At 38.4% G+C, this 27742-nt stretch overlaps 1 protein-coding gene across 6 annotated transcripts in view; it reads right to left on the reverse strand.

The window, feature by feature from the left end:
- Window positions 1-27742, reverse strand: part of PUM2 (pumilio RNA binding family member 2) — a 47434-nt gene that overhangs the window by 9099 nt on the left and 10593 nt on the right. The window contains exons 6-17 of one of the 6 annotated variants that reach the window (XM_019613306.2): window positions 27032-27302; window positions 26633-26726; window positions 25014-25139; window positions 23749-23888; window positions 22363-22501; window positions 17062-17205; window positions 15869-16150; window positions 11061-11294; window positions 4501-4771; window positions 3811-3940; window positions 1808-1942; window positions 1425-1562 (exon numbers count right to left, since the gene is read on the reverse strand). In XM_019613306.2, the coding sequence (XP_019468851.1) occupies window positions 1425-1562; window positions 1808-1942; window positions 3811-3940; window positions 4501-4771; window positions 11061-11294; window positions 15869-16150; window positions 17062-17205; window positions 22363-22501; window positions 23749-23888; window positions 25014-25139; window positions 26633-26726; window positions 27032-27302 (2104 nt within the window). The remainder of the gene's footprint in view (window positions 1-1424; window positions 1563-1807; window positions 1943-3810; window positions 3941-4500; window positions 4772-11060; window positions 11295-15868; window positions 16151-17061; window positions 17206-22362; window positions 22502-23748; window positions 23889-25013; window positions 25140-26632; window positions 26727-27031; window positions 27303-27742) is intronic. The other 5 variants (XM_010707974.1, XM_019613305.1, XM_010707973.1 and 2 more) reach the window with 5 other exon arrangements.

The following is a 27742-nucleotide window of genomic DNA, read 5'->3' on the forward strand; positions in this document are numbered from 1 at the left end:
ACCTCCTTTTTTTTGTGTCAAGTGCAAATCAGACAACTACTAAAGAACGCAAGTTTTCAATACAACATTCCTAGACATTCCTGGCCTATTTAGGTGCAAAGAAAATCTTGAAACTCGGACCCTTAATTAAGCACTGTTCGCCTCTCAAGTGTTCTTTTTAACTTTGTTCTTCATTTTAAAGTTGAAGATTTTTCTTCCTACAGAAAGAAGTGCGATCACTGCAGCTGATTTTCATGATTTTCATATTTCCTGCTATGTATATAACATTCACAACTTAAGCATTATAAACATATAGTCATAGTCCTACTTACTGCTTTTTCCTTCTCTCAAAGTCAGGTTTGTGTTTCCAGGATTAATTCAGAATATTTAAGGTTCTTTATTGGTCAGAACTGAACAAGAAGAACCTTGTCTGTTTAGACAAAGATTCAGATAACATGGGTGAGTGATAAAGGTATGTCCTGTTATGTGATATGACTAAAGTGCAGTATTTTTCATTTGTCACTTGAGATTAACTACTTTATATGCGTGTGTGTGTATATATATGTGTATTTTAATATATTTGGTCATTGGGACTCTATTTATATTTTAGAAACTGCATCTCATCTACTCCATATATATTTTTTGATACAGAAAGACCTAACCCTACACACCTTAGTATGCCCCTACCACCATGCACGACAGATGTTTCTGGTAGTTTGGTGGGAGAGAATTTTATCGTAGACTTTGTTAAGAAACACATATGGCCAGCCATTAAGGTAGAATTTACTAACAGCCACATCAGTGCAATTTTTACAGTTCCTTGAGACTACAGAAGTACACGTTTGTCACAGAGTATTAAAATCTTTAGCTGCAACATGCTCTTTAGCCTGTGGCACAATACCAATCTTTTATGAATATAATTTTGTTGGAAACAAATACCTTCTTCCTCCCCTTCACTTAACACTATCCAAATACACAGGGAGAAGATTAATATTTTTTCAAAAGGATTTTCCTTAATGGTAGATATTGATTGGCAAACTTTAGAAGACAGAGTTACAAGGTAAGTAAAAGAAGAAAAAAATTGCAATTTTAATGAAAAGTGCATGCTAGAGATCAGATACACCAAAAATAGACACTAGAAGTTAGAAAGGAAATTTAAAGTGGCACATCACAAAACCCAAACAGCCTGGCCATAAGCCAAATACTTCTACTGGCCTTTACAGAACATCCAAAGCAGTTTTCTAGAGCTTCACATCCAGCATCTTTTTAAAGCATCTTAACTATCTGTTAACAGCTTTTCCATTTTACCATCTCTTCTTTTACTCCAGCTTAATATCAGCTGACTGTAAGTGAGCCAAACGCTATCTTCTGTATGCGAACAGCACCAAAAGCAAATTGCAAATCAAAGCAACCCTACAGAAAAGGAAATGAACTGTTAACACTACCTGTCCTTTGAACGCATCGATGATGAACTGGAGCGACTGGGGCTGAACACACTCAATACACTTTTGCACAACGTGATTCCCATTTTGATCTTTCACACATTTCAGAACATGACCATCCAGCTCTTTCACCATTTCGTTCTGGAAAAGAAGATTAGCTTTGTCTTCACGGTGATTTTTTTTTTCTCAAAGGAGTATCTCTTCACTGTAATTGTTACTTTTCCTATTTACCAGTGATCTACTTGTGTATCTCAACACTTCAGTTTAACTATTTTTGGTCTCTAGATCTTTTTTATAATGAAGGAAATGATCAACAATTTAAGCAAGCAAAAAGGAAGGTGAAATTAAACAGAAACAAAATTAAAGAAAATATTGTTCTAACTTACAATTACCTGCTGGTCAGGTGAGATAGACTCAAGTGCTTTCTGAATAACACGACAACCATACATCTGGAGGGCTAATGGCAGAACATGACCACGTATGCGTGTTGCTAGGGCTAACTTCTGATCCAGGCTTCCAAACTAGAAGAAAACAAATACGCTGTTAAAAAAAAGAAGGCATGAAGCATGCTGGAATTCACATGACAGAGTAAGAATGTTCACGATGTGTTAAACATTTATCATGCCTCGGATGGTTTTTCCCTTTATTTTTGATGGGTATATTTACCAGAAGTTTTTTCATTATTATTGTTTTCCCTTAAATTCAATATTTTTGTAGTATTCTACATTCTAGTACAAAGTGTGCTTTCAAATGCATGACTTTAAAGGCAGCAGAAAAAATTAGTTTGTACAAACTAACATTTAGAATGAAATACCCCACTTATTGAGACAAATGTTACCAGCCAAATTAATTACATCAGATTACTGTAACGTAGTAATTCGAATCACGTCTTCTCCAGGATTTCAAATTTGTACTGGTCAGTTTACGTTACAGTAAGCCGTAACGGAGAAAGAGAAAAGAACAGAAAAAAGAAGCAGTTGTCCCTACAGCAGCTACACGCTAACTTCAGGTGCCTTCAGGGATCATTCCTAACATGAGAATTTTGGAAAACTAAGAAATAACATGGGGTTTGCTTTGGGTTTTACACACTGGCTGTATTAGAGTATAATTCAACCAACATTTTTCAGCAATACCTGGCTCTAGCCATCTTATTCCCTCCACAGTGCCTCTACAACCTTCTGAGCTGCTCCATGTTTAACAGAGAAGCCACCAATCCGGCTTCAGAATAATGTAAACTTGTTGGAAATGTTGTTTCCAGCCTTGCCAGTTCCCACATCCCTCTGGCCAAGTCACACAAACTGCTGTGCTGCCACAGGGCAAGAGGCCACACAGCAGCCATGGGCTGGGCTCCATCTCTAACTTTCATGCAGCACTGATGAGATTTGTTAAACCCCACACTTGCAGTCACCTGAAGCCCTGAAAAAAGCTCAAACAACATCTACTTCCTACTTCAACGATCATAACCTGACATCAGGGAGAAGAAAAACCAGTAACTGGTAACACACGAGTAATATCAAGGGCCTGCATACTGGATGTCAGCCACACTTTTGAGAAGTTATTCTGATTTAGTAAAAGAACATCAAGACAAAAGAATAAGCACACTGTTTTGTAGATTAGTCATTACAAATTAATTCCTGTCTACAGCAAGCACCTTATTTCTTATTGAACTTTCTTTTTTATTAGATATCTCCCAGCTTCACCAAGTATTTGATATGGTCCTTGATGTAATGTACACTATGCTGCGTACCATTTCTACACGTATTTCTTGTTCTATTGCCTTTTCTTTTCTCCAAAGGCTGAATTTTGCAGCCCTTTGATAGCTTTTTTCTCCCCCATAGTTTTCAAATTAAAAAAAAAAAAAAGAATGAACAACCAAACCTGTTTTAAATTCTAATTGAACTAATATCAGATGTATTTTGTGATGTCTTCCACAGAATCTTTCTCAATCTGAGTTCCTTCATATACAGCACTGGACAAAGTTCAACACATCTTTTTCTTTGGGTACAAGAGCACTTTCCAGACCCGCTCTATGCCAAGATGCAAGTATCCTTTAATACCAGTACAAATATCCTTCAAATCTTTGTGTTCCCCACCATCTGCTTAAAGCCTCTATAAATTAAGCTGAAAGACTTGCAAAGTCCAAGTGTGCAGCCTACACTGTTTGTTAACACATGCATCACCAGGGCAAAGAATAAAACATGCCTATAATTTTCAGGTCTGTTATGAATAAAGCAGGGGGAACAGAACAGAAAACACATGTGACTCTCGGGTTCTATATTGAGAGTCCAGTAGAAATCTGCTGTAAGGTTAAGAAAAATTTTTTAAATTTAATCAGACTTTACAGTTTTTCATTCATGTTTTTGTTCATATACTCAAGTGTTATTCTTACCTCAAAGAACTTCTGTATTACATAGTTTCCAAACACATCAGTCATCAATTGATATGCTGCTTGCAAGATCTCGTTAAACACCATCTGGCGCTCAGCTGGAGTGGCTCGCTCCAGCTTTTGCTGTATAAATCTAAGTGCAAAAAAATGTACATTATGCTTTACATGAACAACAGGAAAACCTCTCAGAACACTGCTTCAATGAGACACCTCAATGCACTGAAGCAAGTATAAAACATTATAAAATTTATTAAAACGAAAGTAGTGCCTCTGCATATGAAAGAATGCACTTTAGTATAATGATCCTTAAAAAGTTTCATTTGCTATGTATTAAAAGATGAAAAGAATAACTAAGTACCTGACGATGTATTACTGAAAAAATGTTTTTTACATTCCAGACGCCAGATATTTTGTTTGCTTAATCAACACCTTTTTGATACTTATATGCTAGAGTTTACAAGTTGAGTTATAAGACTACTTCTAACCTCAATACTTCTATGAGCAGCTACATTTACACTACCTTTATAATGAAATTCCCTAGAAAAGAAAAAGGTCAGCATAAGAGCATGCATTCCAATTAATGGTACACTTCGTATTAAGATGCCTTCCAGCTCACTCAAACATTTCATGTTAATATGACAATAGCAAAGTAGTAAAACATTCTTAATTGATTAACTTTACTATGGTAATTACCTAGAACCATGCTGATCTTGAGAAAATTCAACAATATGTCCAATAAGGTCTCTTAGTTGAAGATTTGGGAAACGATTATTTCGGAAATCTTCCAGCAATCGACTCCGTCCAGAAGGCATAATGTCAGACCTACTGTAACGAAGGCGTGAAGGAGGGAAGAGCTGACTGGTGGAGCTAAAAAGACTGGAGGTACTTGCTGCACTGCGATACTTTGCTTCTGCTCCAGGTGCTGCAGAAATATAGCGACCACTACCATTTGTGAGTCCTCCTACAAGGAAGCGCTTTTGTCAGTAAAAGCCATAAGGAAAATAAACAACAGCAAAACATCAAATGTACTAGAACTACAGATACCCTGGAGCCAAAGGAAACAACAGTGCTGTCTTGTTATTTATATTTACCTCATTTTGAATTGAGGAATTGGATAGCTTTATCTTCCAAGAAATAAAGCCATTCTCCTCCTCATTCTCATGTGAGGGCCACCAGGAAAAGACATCTCATTAGAAAAGACATCTCATTAGAAAAGACATCTCATTAGAACATAATGAAGCAGGTCATGTGACCACCCACTCAGGCCTACAGCCACATTAGAACTGGGTGGGCCTTAGCTTAGTGGGCAGATTTCCACTTCACGAGCAACAGTGATTCATACTCTTGTTAGTAGCAGTAGCCAATTGTGTCAAAACAGACCATGAAATCTGAACTACCCTTCAGTCCCTACTGAGGTACCTTTCTGTCAGTTTATAGAGTGAAAGGGCATTTCTGGGAAGGCACATGTGATGGCTCTTGCCATGCTGTACCTGTTCTGCAGGAAATTTGATGACTTCAACATCCCAGGCTTTCAATCTGGTACCCCTCTGTAAGCACTAAATACATCAGATTTCAAAGCAGGTAAATAAGAATGCTCTACTTAATTCTAAAATAACCAAAGATACATTAAACTCAAGTTCCTTTTAAAACATCAACTCCTTGCCTTGTTGCGAAAACATGCACCCCTCACCACGCCTTTACTCTCCTTACTAAGAAGAGAACTGCTTTGCTTATGTCCCATTCCTTCACTTGCTGTCCCACCATCAGCTGCCACCTCACAGCCCCGTGAATTTCTTTTCACATTCTGCTCTCCCATCAGTAAATTAGCTAGAATGCTACTCTCCCTTCTAAAGCAAGCAACAATCTTCATAATAACCACAAAACAACTCATCTTTTGCAACTACACTACGATTTTTCAAAGAAATACTGCTACTATAACACATGTAGAGTATAATACCTCAACTCTACTACTGCAAAAAAGCCACCAAATTAGAATTATAGAGTATGAATTGGAAAAAAAACGTTTCACAACAAATTATCTAGAAAGAGCAGTATCCGAAAATCCTTTCAAACTCAACAGAAGTATCTGAACTTGAATTTCAAACAAATTGCAGTATGTGCTGTTTGAATGGTGCTCTAATACAAAATGGATTTAAAAAAACCCTATCAGCTGACAGTGCCCTAGCCAAAGCCTTCTGTTGGTTCTAAGTATGCATAAGGCCAGGCTACAGCAGAGTTACAGTGCACTGCTAACAGATTAATGATTAAAGTATCTTTTCTGAAAGGTCAGATCAGAATACCAGAATGCAGTATGTTAGTGTGCTACAGGTAATACCAAGCATCACTTTATTGCCTTGTATGGGATTATGCCCCAGAATGTAATATTGCTTAAGTTTTCATAATTCAGTGGTAAGAATCAATAAATAACCAGTAAATGATTCATGTCCCACACTAGTTGTTTCTTTTTTTAATAAAACAATTAAAGCCTCTTATTTCCTTATAGCCAGAAAAACCAGTTGTAACTATCATATTTAGTTTCTGATAATCACTATATCCAGAAGAGATGACAATGACATCCTAACAGACAAAAAAGAAAAAGAAACCCAACATTCTGCAGGTGAAGCAGGATGCAGACTGATGCTCTACAGTGGTTTTTCTAGGAAGGGCCTTCTAAACAACAAGGCAATTATGCTGCTGATTTAGACTATAACGTATGTAAGAAATCTATCTTCTCTGTACATGCTGTGCAGTACCAGTACTTAATGCCAGGAGAGGGCAGCAAAGTCCATTTCACAGGAAGTCATAATAGGATGTTGTGATTTACCTGTCGCTCCACTCATCAATGCACTACTCTGTGCCAGATATAGTAGGGCAATTTCAACTGTAAGATCACAAACTGCACAGGTTCTAATTAGCATAAGCAATCAAACTGCACATGTGAATCAGGAACTGTTTGACCATTTTATACATATATTAAAATCAAAACAGAAGTTATCAAACTCACTACTCTTTAACAAATGCTGTGTGTGCAGTAAAACTGCATGCAGGCAGTACGTCCCACATTCAAGACTATCAAGTCTTTTCTTGGTTTAATTTGGGTAACTGGCCCTTTTTAAGGGTTAAGAGGACTATGCTGCAATTAAGAGACTCCTGTCTACCTTGAGACACTATCTGAAATGATCATAAGGCAGATCATAATACGGGATGGATAAAAACATTCACCATTCCTAGACGTGTATCGCACTCCAAAGACAAACAAGCTTAACCTTGTAGAACCCTGGATGCTATTGTAAAAACTGTCATCTAATAGCTAATTAGTTTTTCTCGTGTCATCTTTTATTACTGCAGCAGTGTTAAAGCTCAGTGACAACTTCGCTGCTTTGAAAAATAGTAAAACCCACAAATCACAACCCCACTGTCCCAGGTACTTTTTACATGCAAATACACTCTCGTATACAACAGACTGGTTTTTCTTTAATGTTAATCCTTGTTACAATGTCAGTCCAAAACCAGCAAAGCCATAGTGTGGACACTGAGGACAACCGGCCTGCTCCTTCCGGAAACATTTACTGGGAAGGACTTAGGAATGAGAAACTGAAATCTGAGTTCCCATTACCCAACCCCTCCTGGTTAACCTACCACATTCTTGTGCTCTTCAAGAACTCCTAATGCTGTTTTACATGCTCTAATTCCATGCCAGAAAGGTAACACAGGTTAATTCTTACCAACTACTTGGAAAAAAAAAAAAGTCATACCCTACTGGATAAAACACCCGAGCTTCCCTGCAAATGCTGACATTTTAATGGACTGCTATCAGGAATCAGCATATCCACATGATCACAAACCAGTGGGGAACAAAGCATGTAGTTTGTTCTTCACATAATCATTCAGCTATCACTTCTGATCTTGTAATAGGAAGACCTTGATGCAATGAATATTAAGTTGTTCTACAGTTTAATTGAACCTAAATCCCAGTGGCTGGTCCATTGGGAAGAAGAGGCACATAGGCATAGAAGACACATAAGCTGTCTAAAAAAGAGCCGTACTAAGGCTTTAAGGAGACAAATCACGTCAAATTACTAACTCCTCAGCTTAGGTAACAAATATAATATAAAAGACAACATTAAAAATATGAAAAACTGTATCTATGCAGGCTTCTTTACAGCATTAGTCTGTTAGTACTTATTACCAAAACATTTTTCAACCATTTCTAACCAAGATGTACAACAGATTTATTGCACAGAAACTGCAGTTTAAATCCAGTCAGCGTTATTTGCTAGTAAAATATACTGAAGTATATAAATATTTTCAACTGGACTTCTACAAAACATTTTTATAGCCATAAAATGAATCAGCTTCATCTCATCCCCAGCTAAAACAAGTGAACATTTCCTTCTCATACTGGAAATAAATAGAACCACATGCACACATGTGTACATACAGTCACATAGGTACTTTATGAAGCAACGCCCGTGCTTGCTGTGCCTGGTTTGCCCTGGTCCTACAGAGTAGGTACAGAGCAGAGGCAACGAGAGGCTCCCATTCCGCTATGCCAAGGGCCTCAGCTCTCTCTCAGAGCGACCAGCTCTCAAAAACACTGACCTGAACACCAGCACAAACTGAAAATAACTATCTCCCAAAGTCCTGATTTTAAGAATCCTGCTCTTAAGATGAGGCAACGTACCATCCAACAAAGCAAGCACTATCAATCTAAGGGAATTTTTAGACCACTTCCATTCATATCTTTGCCCCTGGGAGTGAAAGGGTAGTTCAAATTCATGACCTTGCTGCTCCGACCGATTACAGTAAGGCAGCAGTTACAAACAAGTGATACATCCCTTCAGATAAAGGGAAACTGACACTAGACCAAGGTAATTAGTGCATTTCTAATTTAGGATGTTGGATAAGAGTTGATGAGAAGAGATAAAAACAGCAAAATATCACAAGTTTCTTGTAAAAGGGAAGCCTTTTTATTAAGCTACAAATTGCAGCAGTGTCTGACAAAGGGGTTATAAAACCATGCACCCTTCCCCAGTATTGTGCTCTAGTGTTTTGGTGGCTGAAACAGGAGCAACTGAGTTTGATGCCCATCTTAAAACAGGAGTTAAACTTAGCTGAACCTGTTCATATAAGCAGGCAGGACAAGTTTTGAAGGTGGAGGGAGAGCTGCGTTTGACAGGCATTATCAGGATACCAATGGAAACTGCATGCAGACGTGAACTTACAACGTTGTTCTACTCTGAAAAGTGACTGCGTGATAATCGCACCCTTCTCAAAACACGCTCCCTGTTTGATTGCAGGTTTTGCTTCTTATTGGGTGAAATAGCTTTGCCTTTTTTTTTTTCCCATGTGAGAACAAATCAAGAAATCTTCCCCGAGTGGCTGATGAACACAGCAGAATGAGCTGAGCAGGACAGGCAGCAGCAGAAGTGCTGGCCTTTTTGCAGTGGTTTCCCTTGGGTGCAACTGCACAACTAAGTAACACAAAGGGGAGAGTCCAGAAAATGCTTAAAAAAATAAATAAATCACTGCATTTTCGGTGAATGTAAAAATCCAAGAGAGCCTCAATTTCAACATTTCAGATGGATTCAGTAAGGCAGCAAAAAGTGCACCCGTTAATAAAGTCCACTTCGTGTGGAAAAGGCAGCAAGCACGGCAGCCAAAAATGCTGCGTCAATTTTCAGAGTACAACTGTACATTGTGGCCTTTACACACCGATCTTGTAGATGATTTCATCAAACTGTTATACTTAGCTCACACTGCCAAACAGTCTGAAATGGATTCGAATCAGTATTTATCAACAATTTCTGCTGACAGAGGCAATCTTCTGTACCGATTGCAGCTCACTTAGCATTTACCAGATGTACAGCAACACAACATTAAACATTTTGAATTTTAGATAATGCCTTCCAAATTTTGTTCTGAGTATAGTTTTCAGTAATATGAAAACTATTGTGAGAGTACTTTGAAAAGAAAGAAAGAGAAAGATTTCCATGATAACCCCATTGTCAGATGTTCAGAACTTTCTCAAAAGCCTCCATTTGGGCTGAAACTTTCCATGCTTGGTCTCAGCCCAAAGGTGCACTTTGTAGACCTGGAAAAGGAAAAAAGGTAAGTAAAAAAAAATAAAACGTGCTGAAACATCCCCTTGCCCAGTTTTACTTCGGGTATTCAGCACATAACCATGAAGGGAATACTGAACTGCAAAGGTAATATATTTAAATTACTTTCAACATCGTTACAGAAATCACACATTTCTCACTTGAGGTGTATTTTTGGAGGTGGGCACTTTAATTATTTTTCCTGTTTTATTTGCAGTAAACTGAAGTACAGGGGTTCAGTTGCCTGCTACACGAACACAAGTGCACGCTGGAGTGCACTTTAAGGGAGCAACAGGCAACTCAGCTCATCATTACATCCACTACAATTTTAGCATCCCAATTAAATGACCGCATCTGCAGTGAAAAAAGGTAAAGTTTCATTAAGTTACCTCAGGGTAGAGGCATTCTCTTCTAAAAATACAGTAGGCTGTGGTGGAGTTACTTTAGATTTTAGTTTTCTTATTTATTTTTAAGAGGTTGAGCTCCCACGTCATCTGACCGGCTGACAAATTTCTATGATTACTGTCACCATACCTTGAAAATATCTCTGATAACCAAAGAGCCACCTCTGACAAAGCCTTTGCTATTTCTCTCATAAAAGCATTTTCTTTTCTTCCACCAGCTGGTGGGAAGCATTCATCTTCCTGGCACAGCGCGTGGGCCATAAAGCTCACCCATTCCAAATTAACACATAGCACATTGAGAACTTTTCCACACTGCCATGGTAAGGGGCAGCAGTGAAAGTCACTTCACCATTCAACAAAAAAAACTCATCTTAAAATGTTCTCGAAGCGATAATACACTGAAGTACAAATAAAAATACTGCACCTTTGCCCATCATATTGCAGGAAGCAACAATACAAAAGGAGCTGCAAGTCTTACTGGGCTCTAGCAGGCTTATGGAAGGGAACAAAAATCAGCTGTTGGCCCAACAGTGCACAAAAGCTGAGTGCCCTCCACTGTGAAACCAATGACCATTTGACTGCACTCTTCAACCCTCAGGAATGGGCCCTCTTCGATACAAAACTGTTTTAACAGCAAAGGTAACGTGACATCTCTTATGCAACACATATTTTACACATAGAAATACATACACACATACAAACAAAACGTGTTTTGTTTTTTCGTTTTTGTTTTTGTTTTTTTACCTTAAATGCAAACTGGATGAGGATCCATGTGATGAAAGTGATGGCGGTGGCGTAAGTGAATGTCCTGGAGTTTGGCTTGGCAGAGGCATGCCTATTGGACTTGGAGAGGAGGAAAATCCCAGACTATTGTAAAATGGCTGCCCTATGGGTGCTAGGCTGCTACTAGATCTTTTGTACAAGTCAGAGCTAGTAGATAGAGAATCTCTCCTTGTGGCACTACTACTTGCAGAACTGCCAACTGAAGAAGAAATAAAAAGACCCTAATTACACAGTGTCAACTGAATAAAACCTAATCCCCAACTACAGCTGGGCAATAACAGATGCGATCACAATAATTACAGCAATCATTATGACAAAGACAATTACTGTGATAACCACACATGCTTTTAAGAAAATCTAAGTGGGTATAAACACACCACATTTCATTCTAGACTTCTCACGGTAATGTTGTAGTACTCCATTTTAATACCTTGGGCTTCAGGCTTTATGGGATTACAGAGCAATTGCATACAGTGAGCGGTTCTAAAGATATTTCCACTAAACTCTTCAAGCATTTTTTTCCATCAGAAATTAACAGATAGCAATACTTGAGTGCAGGCAAAAGGTTAAAAGCAACTTCTTTACTTATTAGGGTTCAGAAAATAATTTATGTTGCTGTTCGGTTGTTTCTGAACCTCCTCGTTTGTGATTCCCTCACCTGTAGGAAAAAATGGCTACTAAAAATTCCCTGAGAGAATAATGATTCTTAAAAGGAGGGATTTATAAGGATATTATAAAGACAGAGCAGGCTAAGAAGAAGAGAAGCAGAGCAGAGATAGGAAAACTAAAGTGAGAAACTCAAAACATAACTCTACTGCTAACACTACTTCCGGAAAACAAATGAGACTAGAAGCTGTGGCTAACAGAGCATTAATGAAGGACTGGTTATCCTGCACAGCACCATTCAGCAAGGCGATGAACAGTCTAGGACAAATTAGGAGAACAACAGAAAGTTTTTAGAAATGTTAAAGTCAATCTGTTGCATATTTGTGTAATAGTTAACTACGGTGCCTATTTTAAACACTGGAACATTATTACACCAATGAACCAAGATTATGGCTATCTGGGTAACATAAGCTGAATCAGAAGGACTGTTTCGTGCTTCAACTTAAGGAAAAAGCCAAACTTTATACTTCCATAGTCTTTACCCAAATCAGGGTACCCTCATACTAAGCCAACAGCACGGTCCAACATAAAGGCCTCCTGATACTTTCCACTTGGATGCACTGTGATTTCTTGTAACATCAGCAACTTTGCTAATGTTTTTCTTGGCAGCTTCAGCTTGGATCAAATTATTCAAAGAAGTTCTGCCCAAACAACACGGCCATTTTAGGAAACTGAGAAAGATGCTTCACCTTTATGAAAATAATCCAGTCTCCTATTATTTGAGAAATCAATGCTTTCATGTACTCAGATAACATGCTAGCAATAGGAGACCTTTACTTGCATGCTTTCTTTCAACTAGAAATCTTACTGAAATCACATTTCACAGAAAACCAGTAGAGATCTGGTACAGATTCACAGCTAAAAACTCTCCTGCCCATTCATGGCATGTCTGAGATGGTCAATAATGGTTTTCCTGCAATTGTGCTTCTAGGCTTGTGTATCATGCCAAAAATGGACTCCAACTGTTGTCCAAGATTTCACCTTGTTCTTGGAATACTCATCAGGCAGTGTGGAAAGCAAGTTAGCTACTTCAAATGCAGAGGAGACAAGAAACCAAACACAAGAAATAGACCAGGAAAAAAAAAGAAACCAGGAGAGAAAGGTCAGACAAAGGAGCCAACAGGGAGACTGCAAGAAAACTGGCAAGCAATTTCAAAAGTAGTAGAATCAAGGATGAAAAAGAAAGCAGATCTGATGAAAAGTTAGGCTACAGAAGGTGTATGTGACTGTGGGTCAAAAAGACTGGAACAGTAAGCTGGTAATGGGAACATCACACAGTACAGGCAGAAACACACACATACTGAGGGCAGGAGGGGAGATAAATATTGCCTGAAAACTAGTAAGGCAGACATACTGGAGGAGAAGCAAGGAAGAAAGGATACTGGACTAACTAGGCAAGGAGACTAAGACATCAGAAGAGCAAATTAAGGCAACAGCTGAAAGAAATCTTAAGATTTGCGACTAGCCCTCCAGGTTCTGTCTCAGTTGATGAACCATGTGAGCGTTAATCCAGTACTACAGCATGGATTGTTGTTTTTCCAACTGGCTATGGGGAAAAAAGCTAGACTTTAGTGTTTCTTATTCAGCTAAAATACTGCAGCTTAACAAGTTACCATAATCAGCTGAACTGCATCTTGACACACACACAAGGCTCAAAGAAACAAGATAAAATGAATTAACTCCACGCCCTCCTTACCACTAAGCTAATGCAGTCCCATCTGCTACGAACCAAAGGTAGACAGACATCTGGGAAGCTGCCCTTGTTGATCCGATTCTCAGCTGCCTGTTAAGCTGCAGTACCTTATGTACCTGAATCTTTAAATTGGAGCATGAATAACTTATAAAAAACAGAGGATGGCAACACACGTACAGCCATTTACATACGCTTGCCTCTTTCCATTTTCTCTATTTTTTTTTTCTTTTTTCCCCTCGCAAGGCTATTTGTTTTTTCCCTGTTCAGCAATTGCAAACACGTAAGGGGCAGAAGGACAAGATCCGTTCTGCCACCTGTCAGTCTACATAGGCATCCTCTACCTGACATTCAACTCCTACAGCAACACTTAGCGGAGTTACAGGTAAGCCGAGGCTTTGGCAAATCAAAACAGAAGTTTGTTCTTCATTTGCCTCAACATGCATTAAGATTTTTACTCAATCTGTGCAATTGGATTCATACATACATTACAGCTCAGAAGCCTTTGTTGTTGTTATTAGAAAAACATGTTTAAGTGGCTGTTAAGGCAAATACAATTTATACTTAGCAGGAGGGCACTTTCAATATACTTTTACTGCATTAATACTTCTAAAAATAGTTAGGGTTTAGATAGCACCTTTCATCAGCACTTCTCAACTGCAAAAGCATGAGATTCCTGCTTCTCTGTGGAAATTACCACGTGGAAATCACCTAAAACACTGCTGCAAGATCCCGGTATGTGCCGTCTATGCTGAAGGCTTTGGACAAAGCTCTGGAACTGAACTTTGCCACCGGATAATGGCATAATCTCTTGTGCCAGCAATAAATAACTCTTATCTTTCTTCTTAGATAGATATACAACTAAAATCAGTATTGTACGGAGGTCTTAGTGATAATGCTGGATAAAGACTTCCATGGCTTAAAAGTATACTAGCCAGAGACCTGAAATGGGTGCACCGCATTAATGATGCAGATATTTGTATGACCACATCTATCAATGAAATAAAAGTTTATCTAGAGCAGAATACAGCTGCCGAGAACTCAATGAAACCTACATGTAGTTCAGGAAATAATCTGTATTACAAAACACAGCACTTAGTGCCATTGTTCTGGCAATAAAATTTACCTGCTGTGATACTATGGAAAATTATTAACCCTACACAGCTGAGTGGCTTTTGTTTTTAATTGAAAATGGCACTATTTGAATTCCAGATTAGAGAGGACCATAAGAAGCATAAGAACTTGATTCTAGATTTTGTATCGTTAGCTTTGTTAAAGCAAGTAAACATTTGGATAATTTTGTGAAAAACGATACTGAGAAAATCTCAGTGCTGGAATGCAGCCATGTGATGTCACCATGCACCTTCACTTTGGTACCCAATGAAAGAGTATCACATTTTAGCACTGAAGGGTGTGGTTTTCTTTCTGTTTTTTCATACACTAAGCTATCTTGTAATAGCAGTCACTACTTCTACACTTCAACATATTTTAATTTCCTGCGTGGCATTTTGCCTTGACAAATACTGTTCAAGTACTGTTTTTTTTCCTCCCAATTTCCATTTATCTGCAAGATGTGCAGGATTAAAAGTAGGGCTCACTTATCTCAAAATAGTAAGAGCAGTAAGCAATTCAGTTCTGTAACTTAGAATGTAACATGAATAGCCATAGGAAATGCTTAGGAAAGATTATTTCATTCCTCTTACTAAAACTGACTCTTAAATATAGGAAAACCTACCTTGCATATTTAAAAACTATGGGAATAAAATGCTACCATAGAGTATACAAAATTATGACTTTTTAAAATTCTTCCTTTTGATAACACAAATGGGTTGATAATATTGAGGGGGATAAGTTGCAAGAATGTAAGGCTCCAAACTCTGCTTAAATGTATCTAAGATTAAATCTACTGAAATTAACAAGGACTACTCCTAGATATCAAGGCTCTCCATGATCACAGCCTAAACCTAGAAGCACTGCAATACTACATCAAATTTAGAATATCACAAGCAGTTTATTAAATACATAAAAGGGAAATTTTCCTAACATGAGAAGTATAACAAAAGAATGCAATTCTTAAAAGCAATCAGTTGTTACTTAAAACAGAAAATGAAGGCTTCATTTGCAAATAAAGAACAAAAATAACCTACTGGATGAACAAAGTTCTGGAGCAAAGCTCAATGCTCAGTAGAAAAAATTGTTTTAGAGACATCTACAACTAGAAGGTATTTTTCAAAAATTATTCTTGTATAGTGAATTTAAGCCCCTTTTTCTTCCTCTAAAATTTGCTTTCAATTTCCATACCCTTTTTTCAACATTGTTTTTGGAAATGTACGTGTATATCACGTATCTGGATACAAATACACTTTTTTCCCTTAACACACAAGTCTCACAATTTCCTCACTATATTACCAACCTACCTGATGAGCCAAATCCACCAAGTGCAGAGCCGATAGCTGCTCCTAAGGAGCTGCTACTTCCAAAGCCAAGAGATGTACTTCCTGGTTGGCCAGGACCATGTGAAAAAAGGGAACTGTTTGGGGAGTTATTGGTCAAAGAGTTACTGCCATAAAATGAATTGGACTGTAGGCTACTATTTGTTTGCTGTTGCTGTTGTTGTGGCTGGGCACCAAGTGGCCGAAATAGACCGTTCGTGGCTCCCGTGAGATTGTTTGCTGTTCCTCCAGCTGAAGCAGCTGCAGCTGTAAAACACACGTTTTCAATCATAATTACTCTCTCAAACATTTCTGACTGCAAATGGACTATTCAGGTCTAAATCTTATTTTTAAGAATCCCTCTTAAACAAACAAATTCACATATTAAAAAGAAAATCTATGATATCATACAGTCTTAATTACCCAAGGAAATAGAAAAAGTAAGACAGCATATGTCAGAAGCTAATCAAGGCTGCAGGATAGGTAATGTAATGGAAGGAATTTTCAGTGTAAACCTATAAACATTACTGCTTACTGAACTGTGCTTTGATATTCAAATTCACAGTAGCAGAGTTACAGCTAACATTCAAAGACATCTAAAGTCAGAGCAAGAAGCTTACAGATCAACTTAAAGTCTAATCTTCTGAATAATTTAATTCATCTTGTGTTAGTATTTTGGATTTTAATTTAATAAATACAATAAATACAGATGTTTTAATAAAGTGAGGCCAGGCTCTGCCCCAATAAAAAGAAAGCTAGAGACTTTCCATGTAACTAATTCTCCTCTTCCGCTTATCCATTCTGTACATTTTTCCTTGCTATACTTCTCATTAAAAAACAAAACAAAACAGAAAACCAGCAACAGAAAAGCATAGCAAGACCCCAGAGTATTTCATCATCTTCTGCCAGGCCGAAGCAATGAAATGATGCTTCCTAGAGGACACCATTCTGAGGAATGATGAGAAGTGCATGTTGTATGCATGGGGAGAGGAAAGGAGAAAATGATAAAACAGCAGACGTGACAGTAAGAAACAGCACATGGTATATCCTTCACAACTGGAAATCCTCACAGGGTGTGTATGAACCACATCAACAATATGAAATACTAGTCAACTAACACTGCTGCTAAGGTTCCATACAAACAAGGAAGAAATCTCCATGGAAGGTCAAATACTTACCTGCTTGTGCTGCTGCAGAACTGATTATAACAGGAGTTGAGGCCACCAATCTGACTGGTGCTCCAAGGCCAGTTCTTGCTCCAGGGCCTACTACTAAGGCACCAGTCTGATCATAATAGGCAGTGGGAGCCAGTACTTGATAGCCTACACAACACAGAATACAAGAATTAGCAGTACGCACAGTCTTGAATAGTCAACACCGAAATATCTTGCCAACAAACCGTAAGGGGGAAAACAGCATTTTTGCCAGTCTCCCAGAACATCAACCAAACATCAAAAGAACAAAAACTATTAATACTGGAAAAGAGTGACAAAAATCTTAAAAATCTTAGGAATATTCTGTATCATTTAAAAAAAATCTGGAGCAGTCTCTAGATTTAGCAATTTCAAGTTGAATGCTTGTCTTCAAGGTCAATAAGTCAAGTTTCCAAATACTACAATTGAAAAGGTACAGGAGCACTGCAACTTGTCATGATCAGAGCACTACTGAATCAGCTTCTTTGAGCAATTTAAAATATTCTACTATTGCAATCCTGAAAAGGCTTGAAATCTTTACAACTGAAGTGCTGAGCTAAATGCAAATTTGGCCATTCCTTACATTATCTGTCCCCATTTAAAAGTTTGTCTACAAAAACACATTAATGAAGGTGTGTTCCATGTGCAGGAATACTTCTGAACAGAACTAAAATGATCTAGTCTAGGTCAGTGTAGCAGAACACAGGCTAATCCAAGTATAACTGCACTCAGTTGAGTTGTTACTGGTAAAGAAAAAGGAAGAAGATTTGAAAACAGAAAAACAAAAGCAATGGGAAGAATTGTATACCAGACACGAATGAAGGAAAAGTTAATAAAAAATGAAAAAAAGCCAAGATTTTGCACACTGGTTGAAATCAGTATATGCATGTTCAGAACTAGGTCTGACAGAAGGCATCTTTCCTCACATTTTATCTGAAACAAGCTCTCTCTGAACATGAAGACCTCTAATTCCTGGTGAGTACCTTCATCACCGGGCTCCTAAGTCATATTCTGTTCTCCTCAGTTTGTAAAACAAGATGTAAAATCTCTGCTGATCGATGGCCTGCTTCAAAAACAAAGCTCAAAACAACAGCTGCCAACAGCACAGTGGCTGTGCAGGAAACAAAATCTTCAAATCTGAAGACACAAAGAGATCTCAGGTATTAACCAAAGAGGAGAGTAGCAATGAAAATCCAGAACTTCAGGTTTGATCTCACATTCAAGATGAATGCACAGTACTGGTTGTGAAAAGCTGTCATTACTAGCATTCTGAACATGTCTGTTCCCACTGCTCACCACCTACTTTGAATTTCAGCTGCCTCTGCAACCTCTTCCCTCACCAGCAACACAAGAAAACAGTCTTTCTGCACAGTATGTCCAGAAGTTCAGCTAGTTGAGGGAGGGAAGATTTAGGTTGGATGTCAGGAGGAAGTTCTTTACAGAGAGTGGTGAGGTGCTGGAACAGCTGCCCAGAGAGGCTGTGGATGCCCGTCCATCCCTGGAGGTGTTCAAGGCCAGGTTGGATGGGGCCCTGGGCAGCCTGGTCTGGTATTAAATGTGGAGGCTGGTGGCCCTGCATGTGGCAGGGGGTTGGAGATTCATGATCCTTGAGGTCCCTTCCAACCCAAGCCATTCTGTGATTCTGTGATAGTTAAAAATGACCAAAGCAAGGTCCTACAATGAAATGGATTAGGAAATCTTAACTATAGGTGCCACTGACTGCTTTTGCCTAGAAAACTGAGTTGCGCAGCTCTACCGTCTTCACGGAATTAAGCTACTAATTTCCCAAGCTAGGGAAAAAATGAGACAGACAGCTACCTGGTTTTGTGTAGTTCAGCAGAGAACTCAAAAGAGAGCGTTGGAAGATCATGTGATATCAGGAAAAATATCATGTATACCATGGCATAAATTAGTAATATTTAATTACCTACTCCACTTATACTTTTACTCATAGCGTGTTCAATGTGTACGATCATGTTGGTCCTGCTATTGGTTATCACAGAAAATCACATTTTCAGAACTCTGAATTGGTTAACACTTACCAGGATTTGCTCAGCCCACCGTATTCAAGCCCACAGATAATGCTGTTGCTATATAAAAAAGGACTGAGCACGTATTTACAGCCTCCTGCTCATCTAAAACTAATACATAACATTTTATATGACTTCAGGCCCAGATAATGTAAATGAGCCTATCTTCCAATGTGAAATGCTTGGGGTGGGAGGAAGATAAAAAAAAATTCTGACAATTTACACTGTATTACAGTAATTATGTGTACAGGGATTGATGCTAACACAATATGTTAGTTTTAGTTATTCTGAAGTAATTGACTAGGATCTCTGCTGAATTAAATAACAAAAGCACCTTACATTATGCCCTTTGCATTACAAGATGCTTGACGCTTGCCACTATCTTATACCAGTCACAGACATTTAAAATCAATATGTTGGGTCACCAGTATCTACTCAGTCCAACACAGAAGGCCCAAGCTATGTATGAGAACTGGTGCGTGCTCCCTTCCTCCTCATCTCTGAAGTGAACACAATCCAGCACAGAGTAGCAGACCTTTCGTACTCAAGCTGCTAGAACAAACGTAGGCACTGTTGGTTAAATAGCGGAGACTCCGCTAAGGGCATCTGGAACCTCAAAAATAGGCTATAAAATCATTCACTTTGTCATCACAAGTATGATTTCAGAGATGTAATCTCTGTTAAATAACTGAAGAACAGAAGCTCTCATAACAAAATTTTAGACTTCTGCTTTCCCTTCCCTCATCACACAGTATTTCACAAACTCTGCACCCTACTCCAAACAAGTAAGCAAGCACAGATACAGACACTATTTCCCAGCTTTTTTGCTTATCATAGGCATGATGGTGATTTGCTAGGTCCTGTGCCCTCTAATTCCCTTTCTTCTCATGTTTCATTTTGTATTACCTCTCTGTCAAATAATCTCCTCACATCTTTTATGTCAGAACTCAACTGCTCTATCTACATTTATTGTGTCAAGCCCAATGGGGAATACTAAAACAAACTGGTTTACCAGTGTTCTGTTTTACTGAAATGATTTCCAAAAGTCTCCAAAATCACACTTTAAAAACTTTCTGCATTCTTTTCACACAGACTTTAAATGCTTTTAAAGAATGAGAGAACAAGAGGAAATCTGCTCTCCTGGCTCTTGCAATCAATTCTGTGTAGATCCTATCCATCCAGTAATTTCTTCAGTGTCTGCCACTGGAAAGCTGCTACTCCCTCCCCTCACTGATGACTCAGGTTTAAGCCAAACATATGTCAGAGTTTTGTCACTTCTCTCTATTCAAGTTAACAGATACGACACTTCCGATTGCCAACTCAATTATCTGCCCCTTTTAACACTACCATCCTGATATTCTCTCCCTGCTCTGGAGTATAACTTGCAAGTCATTGTTGAGTCCTCTCTGTCTAGAAAATTTACAGCTTCTTCCTTCTGAATGTACCCAACATCCAGCTGTTCTCCTCTGCACACACAGTTGACAATTCATTCAGCTCTTTCTCTTCTCTCTTTCCTCAAATCTTGCAGCCTTCACTCTCCCAAGTTCACCTGCTGTACTGCTAAAGGTTACTTTGTGCTGTCCTGACACAGATTTCTCTCTGTACTCTTCCTCTCACAAATCAAATTCAGAACCTATTTTCCTATCAGTAAATGATTTAGATATGCTATAACCTTTATCACTTTTTGCCAACCTCCTAGCTCTCCATAGATCTGCCACAATTAAATTTGACTTCTATTTAATACTACCTGGAGGTACAAGAAAGTACAACCCACTGCAATGGCACACTTCAAATTCTGGGTAATAGAGCACGCAGTGCCAATAAACAGAAACTGATGGTTCTACACACATAGTTCAGACAACTTGATACACATGTTCACCTGCATGCTACATCCATCCATGTCTACAGCTACAGCTGTGTGATTGCAATATAACTGAAGTTACACTTGACCTAGCCTATTCAGGCAATAATGCCTTCAGATTGATTCACCTGGCCAGCTGCTAGGCATCTATTTTAGGGTAATCTGCAACCTCTGTACAGCAAATGCTCGAGCTACATCCTCACAGAGCACAACAGCTCTTTTATACAGCTGAGGTCCCAGAGAGATTCCCAAGCCTGGAAGCCCAAGTTCAGTGCAACCCTCCCCCATTTTTATTTGTAGAGATAAACGGGTACAAGTCATATGATGAAATTGGGTGTACTCTCTGACTTTGACTTGTGTATTCATTTAATGAAAACTGTCCAGTTTTTAAGAATTCCTTGCAATGAGTAATGTATTGTGGTAGGATTGAAGAATTTGAAATGGAATTGCATGAGCCACTCCACAATCCTCAAGCTCCATGTGCAAAGCAGGAACTACTAACTAGCTATAAATAAACAAACAAACAAAAATCAAATGACAAAATGCACACACAGAAACTGCACAGTTAAGCCTCTGAGGCTTTTGTAAAGATACCTACAGCATCTCTGTTAAGCTGAACTGTTTGCAGGCCTTCCCTGAGGCTTTCATGAGGTGCAGAGGTGCTACCAAGGGACAGAACCTGTACCAGTCAAACGCATTTGCAGCTACCATCAACGTCTCCTGATTTAACTGTTTAAAATCTTAATTTTGGTACACAAGAGGAGCCAAATTATTTTTCCTCAGGTTAACAGTATCGAGCATTTAAAATGATCAACTTCATTCAACCTGACACATTTATTATATGGTACTAAGACACATAATACTACCCTGATGTCAGAAGCCATGCCCACTAAAAAAAATAATAAAATCAGAGCCTCTCAGCTTTGGTGTTATTCCACCTTAAGCACATTATGATTTTCAGAGATAATTAAGCAGTAATTTCCTTCTGAATTTCCTGATTTTGCATTCTGATATTTAGATTTTAAATATTATCACACTCACGTAAAAAAAAAGTACTTCAGAAAGACCAGTTATTAGTTCATGGTGCACCAGACTATTTAGACAATTTGTGACCTTTTAACACATTGAGCACTTGCTTCATTATATGTGAAATTATCCTGTAAAGTACCTGTGATACCCCTCATGCATACACTTATGAACAGAGAAAACGTGAGAGGAATTTCTTGTGTTTGAAGAATCTGTGCAAATACATAAACAATGCATAACCACATACAACTCAATTCTAAGCAGCTTACCAAAAGCATGGCAGGATTTTGATAGTTAATCTGGTATCTAACACCATCAGTATTTTAACTTTCAGGTATATTTTCTCAACTCACTGACAAACACACATACCTGGCATGCCTGTAGCAAGACCCTGACCAAAAGCCAAAGCTGGATTTGCTGCTGCAGCTGCTGCAAGTGACTCTGCCTGCTGCCCTTGCTGACCCTGACTGGGAGTAAGCGGGCGCTGAGTTGCTCCAGCGCGCAGAACCTGAAAAAGACCAGTGTGATACCTTTTACTTCATAGGTAGGAAAGCAAGTCTGTTATATGCTGCAAAAGTTTCTTTGCATATCTGATGCTATTTCCTATTTGAACACTCCACCTTACCAGTTTCAAGAATATTTAAATACAAATAATAAAAAACATAAACTAATCTGCTGATGGTCATGCCAATGCACGTGCCCTGCTCTGATCTCACTTGTGTTCTGTCAATGGTATCAATGGATAAAGGAAAGAAGAAAATCTGGAAGGCTGATAACATTTATGATTCAGATTATCTAGTAACTGAACACTTGTCCTTCCCTTACAAATAATTTATTATTTGTTTACACTACTGATAATGAGTCAAACTGAGAAGTTATCTAAGTTCTTGCAACTACTTTGTTCCTCTTGGCTTAAATAGCCTTTTCCAAATCCAAAATAAGAGAAAACTATTTACAATATATCCCCCACAATACATTACGTGAGATTTATTCCAAGTGGGTATTAATTTTACAGAGAAGGCAGAAGGCCTCTGGAGAGATGATACACATTGAACTATAACCACAATCAGCAGAAAGCCAGCTCCACCTGGGTAGTATAACAGTGATAACTTCTTCGTGGTAACTCAAAGTCACTTAGATATCAAATTCCTAATAACAGCACTAAGTTAACTCCACTGCTAGTAATAATGTTCATTCAAGCATCTATCAAGCGTAACATCATAATACATCCAGGGTTTTCATTTGTGGGGAGAAACGCCACTTGTTTGTACAAGTGCCTCACAAAAGCTTCAAAACTGCATCTAGACTAACAGTAGAAAAGTAATAAATATATTTAAAACTCATTTAAAGAAAACTGCAATAAATTCTTGCAGCAACTGCTTAGTCATGATTACCAAGGCAAAAATAACATGATATAGTGATGCTGTAACAAAAATAACCTCTCCATCTCTTTTCCTGCAATCATGTCAGTTTCCTACATTAGTTTTAAATTTCGTTTTAAAACATGAGCAACTACACACAGAATTACCTAGACAGGTAAAATCATAACCATGCAGCAAACAGGACAATAATTGGCAAGGTAAGGAAATTAAGAAATTCTAAGGAACCAAGCACTAAGTTAATTAGTGATATATTAATATGGATACAGCAGAACAACACTTGAATTAAGTAACGTCTTCTGGAATCTGATCTCTATAGACTGAAAATGCTACAAGCAAGGCTATAAAGGCATGTCTCCTTTACACAAGAACATACCGGCTGCTGTCCCTGTTGTGCCTGGGAAGCTGCTTGTTGATTTGCTGTGGTATTTGCTGCTGCAGCTTGCTGCTGAAATAAATTGGCTGGATACACCCCCCATGGAACACCATAGTACTGAGGCGGAACCACAGCAGGACCTAAAACCAGAACACTTGATTATTCCATCTAATGCAGCCAGTTAAAATAATTGTTTATACTGTTTGCAGCATCCCTCACTGATCTGTCTTCTAAATGTCAAAACAGAAATTAGTATTTGAAAATTCAGATGATAGTCAGAATGATACATTAACATACGGGTTAATTTAAAGGATTCCTATGAAGCCATACCCTCTTTATGAAAAAATAACCCTGTGAGATTCAAGTGATAAAATGAAAAACGTATGGTGATCAAAGCACAATCAAAACATGCTCAAAATTAATTTCCATGGTTGGAAGGAGGACATCACAGAAAGAGCCAAATTCATCCTGCAGCAGCACCTTATTAAGACTTGCTCACATACTGCCTCTGCCTCCCGGCCAACTACACACAACACTCTTCAGAGTGCTTGATCCTGTACTTACCTTTTGACCTACTGATAAGTAGAACCCACAGAAGGATAATTTTATATCGCTGTGTTGCACACAATCAAAATAAACACGATACACTCTTTGTACTGCCTTCCCTGTGAAAACATTAACTGGAGATCTAGTATTTTTCAAACAGCTTGGTGCTCAAACCTGAGCACCAAGTTAGGACTCGACTACTCCATTGTGTTTCTCAGCAGCATCAACTTTAAAAGAGATTTTCCTGGTCTTGGGGCTCATGTGTAGTCTGGGCCTTGTTAGCACACTGGAGACCCGTTTTATTCTCATGCTCACTGGGAAGGAGAAAATGTGGAATTAGAAAGCTAATGCACCAAGTAAAAACATGCAAGGAAACGCTAGCTGTCTCATCTTCTGAAAATAAGACTCTACTAATGTCATTAACAATCTGATTATCAGTAAGCTTTTTCAGAACAGAGAAACCTAATTGTTGCATGCAGAAGTCCAAAGGAAATAAATGTTCAGAATGCACACATAACAAGAACTGAATTCCTTTTATAGAGTGAAAAGCATCAAATCTGTAAACGTCAATTTCTCTACAAGTTCCTCCTTCCTAGAAATAAATCTACAAAGAATATATAGGATGGATCTTAGCTTTTTTTTTTGTTGTTTTTGTTTTCGATTTTTCCAATTTCATTCAGTGACATTATCAAGATAAACAAAAGAAAGTGTTCAGTTACCTGCTAGGGTGGCTGCTGCAGCTAATCCAGCTGCAGTGTACGGGTCAGTACCTGGAGGAGCAGCACTGATAATGTATGGGTTTGGCACAAAAGCAGCTGGAGCCAAGCCTGCTGAGAATACACCTGCTACAGTAATAAACAGAGTTTAATTATAGCTAACAGACTTAGAAAGCATTATCATACTCAAACCAATCAAACCACAAAGCATACCCATTAAAATCAGTACTGCTTATAGTTTGGAACTTTCTAAGAGCAGATGCAGTATCACAAAAAATCAATGCTTCTGTTTCTTGCTGTACAAAGCTGAACAGCTTTGTGCTGCTGACCTACAGACTCCAAAGAAATTGATCTCATTTATACCTACCCACCCTTACATAGAAGCCTTCCAAATAGGAAGCTTGCTGCTAAATTTCTGCTAAAATGTGTTACCAGAAGATGCAGTATTTCAAAGAATACAGCGGACTGCTCAGTCAGCACTTTTATACCAAGGAGCTTCTTTGCAGTTTAGAAGTGAAAGTAAGGCATGAGACAAGACTCGTGGCCTCACACAAATGTCTCCAGCTGACATGCTCATCTCCAAGACTGCATTAAGGTAGCTAGATAATGCTGAAAAGCTGCTATTTACAGGCTGCCAATCCCTGTCTAGATCTGCCAGACATGATGGCATCTAGGTGAATGAGTTGATGAGGGAGATTTTATCACTGTACCACAAGAGAACAAAGACTTCACTCTGAGATGCAGCCTCCTTCCTTTTTGCTCTTCTGCACAAGAACCCTTTATCCCCTCACAGCTAGTGCACAAATGCATACACTTCTGTCAACCTCATGGTGAAGCAGGAATGGCAGAAGCTTTAAAACCTGTCCTACCACTGTATCACATCTGGATGTGCTCCATCCTTAAGGAATTGCACCCATGGAGGTGCCAACTCCTCTCTCCCCAGAGCACATCTTTCTAACAGTGGCTGTCAAACTGATACTGTGGTAACTGATACACAGCCTGCTGGTGAGCTGCCAGCAGGCCTCATGCAATAACTTGATGCATTGAGTTCATTCACTGAGTTATTTTAAAAAGACAGCCAAACTTCTTCCTACAGAGTAACTCTAAAAGCAAAGAAGTTTTTATATGCCATTAGCAAGAAAGAATTCATCAACCTGAACTAAAACTTTTACTTCAAAATTCTACTATAGAATGTTTGTTTTTTCTTGACAAGAGTATGAAAAATATTAAACAGCACAACAGAAGTGCAAATATTTGCAATTTTTAGTAATTAAATTTCGTGTTTCTACCACTACTTCCAGGAGAAAAGCTTTTTCTGTCTCTTTTTTTCAACATTTAATCCCATCAAAATTTAATTATGCCACATAAGCAAAAGTAACTTTTATTTCTTTGCTTGCAATAGTTCTAAGCAAATAAAAACACAAAACAGAACCAATCACAAAACAGTTTCTAAAATCTAGACAGTCATCCCGAGCCATTTTCAAGGGAACCACCAAAATGAGCCAAGTGATCAATATCTATTTAAATCAGAATCTATTTAAATTAGGTGAAACAAAGCAGTATAGGAGAGCAACACACAGCTGTTTGCCACGAGCGCCTGCTGCACTTCACACAAAGCTCACCTATGTGAGGCTGCTGAGCCGCAGCCAGGGCGTACTGCTGCTGCTGGGCTGCTGTTAACTGCTGCACAGTCAGAGCATTAGTCCTCTGGAAAAGCTATTAGGAAAACAAAACAGTAAAGAAAAAAGAAAAAGAAAAAAAAAGCAGCATTTTCAAGAGTCAGGACTACAATTTGCTAGGATTTACTTTACCAAAAGGAATTTTTGAGCCAAGCTTCTACCCTATGAAATTACTTAACTGGAAAATTACATGCCAATATTCTTCCCAGATTAATTGTACATTTATCTGCCTCTGACTATGTCATGGATATTTAATAAAACAGAATACATATGTTTAAATGACTACCGAAGAGAACAGCACTTAAAGGACCAATGTGGCATGTTTTGAAATCCAATACTAACCTGCTGCTGAGAATTGTAGTCAAAAAGTCCTACAGTAGCTCCCGAAGAGTCCATCTGTACCTGATTGCCAGGATAATCAAATTGTAGAGAATCAAGACCAACTTGTTCCATGGCATCTAGATTCTGATTTTCTGGGTTGGAAAATTCTTCTACCAAGGGCTTGTGGGCTGTAGGATTGGGAAGTGGACCCAATCCTTCTGTGGTGCTGGGATTGGGGCCCAAGCGTTCAGCTACTTCTGTTGGGGAGGCTTGTCGACTTCCAGGGGTACGACTGTTCAGAAGAAATTCAAGACAGGCTCTTACAGTCTTAAATAACACTATCCACTGATAGAGTACAGTATTTCTATTTTAAAGGGATCTCTGAGCTCAGAGATGTTACAAAGAAGTTACAAAGGAGAGAAGAGGGATTTTAAGCAGCATGCACTGATGGTTCAAGATAAAGGACACAATTCATTTCAAAGCGTATTTTTTATTTTAAACTTTAGAATGTACAGCTCTCTAAATTCACTGTAAAATAAACAAACTAATCACTGAAGCTATTTATGGGGAAATGAAATAAACTGTAATAACCTGTAACTTTTGGGATGGCTTTGTTATTGCATTTTGGGAGAGACAGAATTACTAAAAAACAACTCAAAAAGAAATAATTAGAAAAAGAAACACAAGGACACAGCTGTGTGTTCATGCCAAAGGAGAGAAAGCAACAATAAA

The sequence above is a fragment of the Meleagris gallopavo genome, chromosome 2, assembly GCF_000146605.3.
Source record: "Meleagris gallopavo isolate NT-WF06-2002-E0010 breed Aviagen turkey brand Nicholas breeding stock chromosome 2, Turkey_5.1, whole genome shotgun sequence".
Classification (NCBI taxonomy): domain Eukaryota; kingdom Metazoa; phylum Chordata; class Aves; order Galliformes; family Phasianidae; genus Meleagris; species Meleagris gallopavo.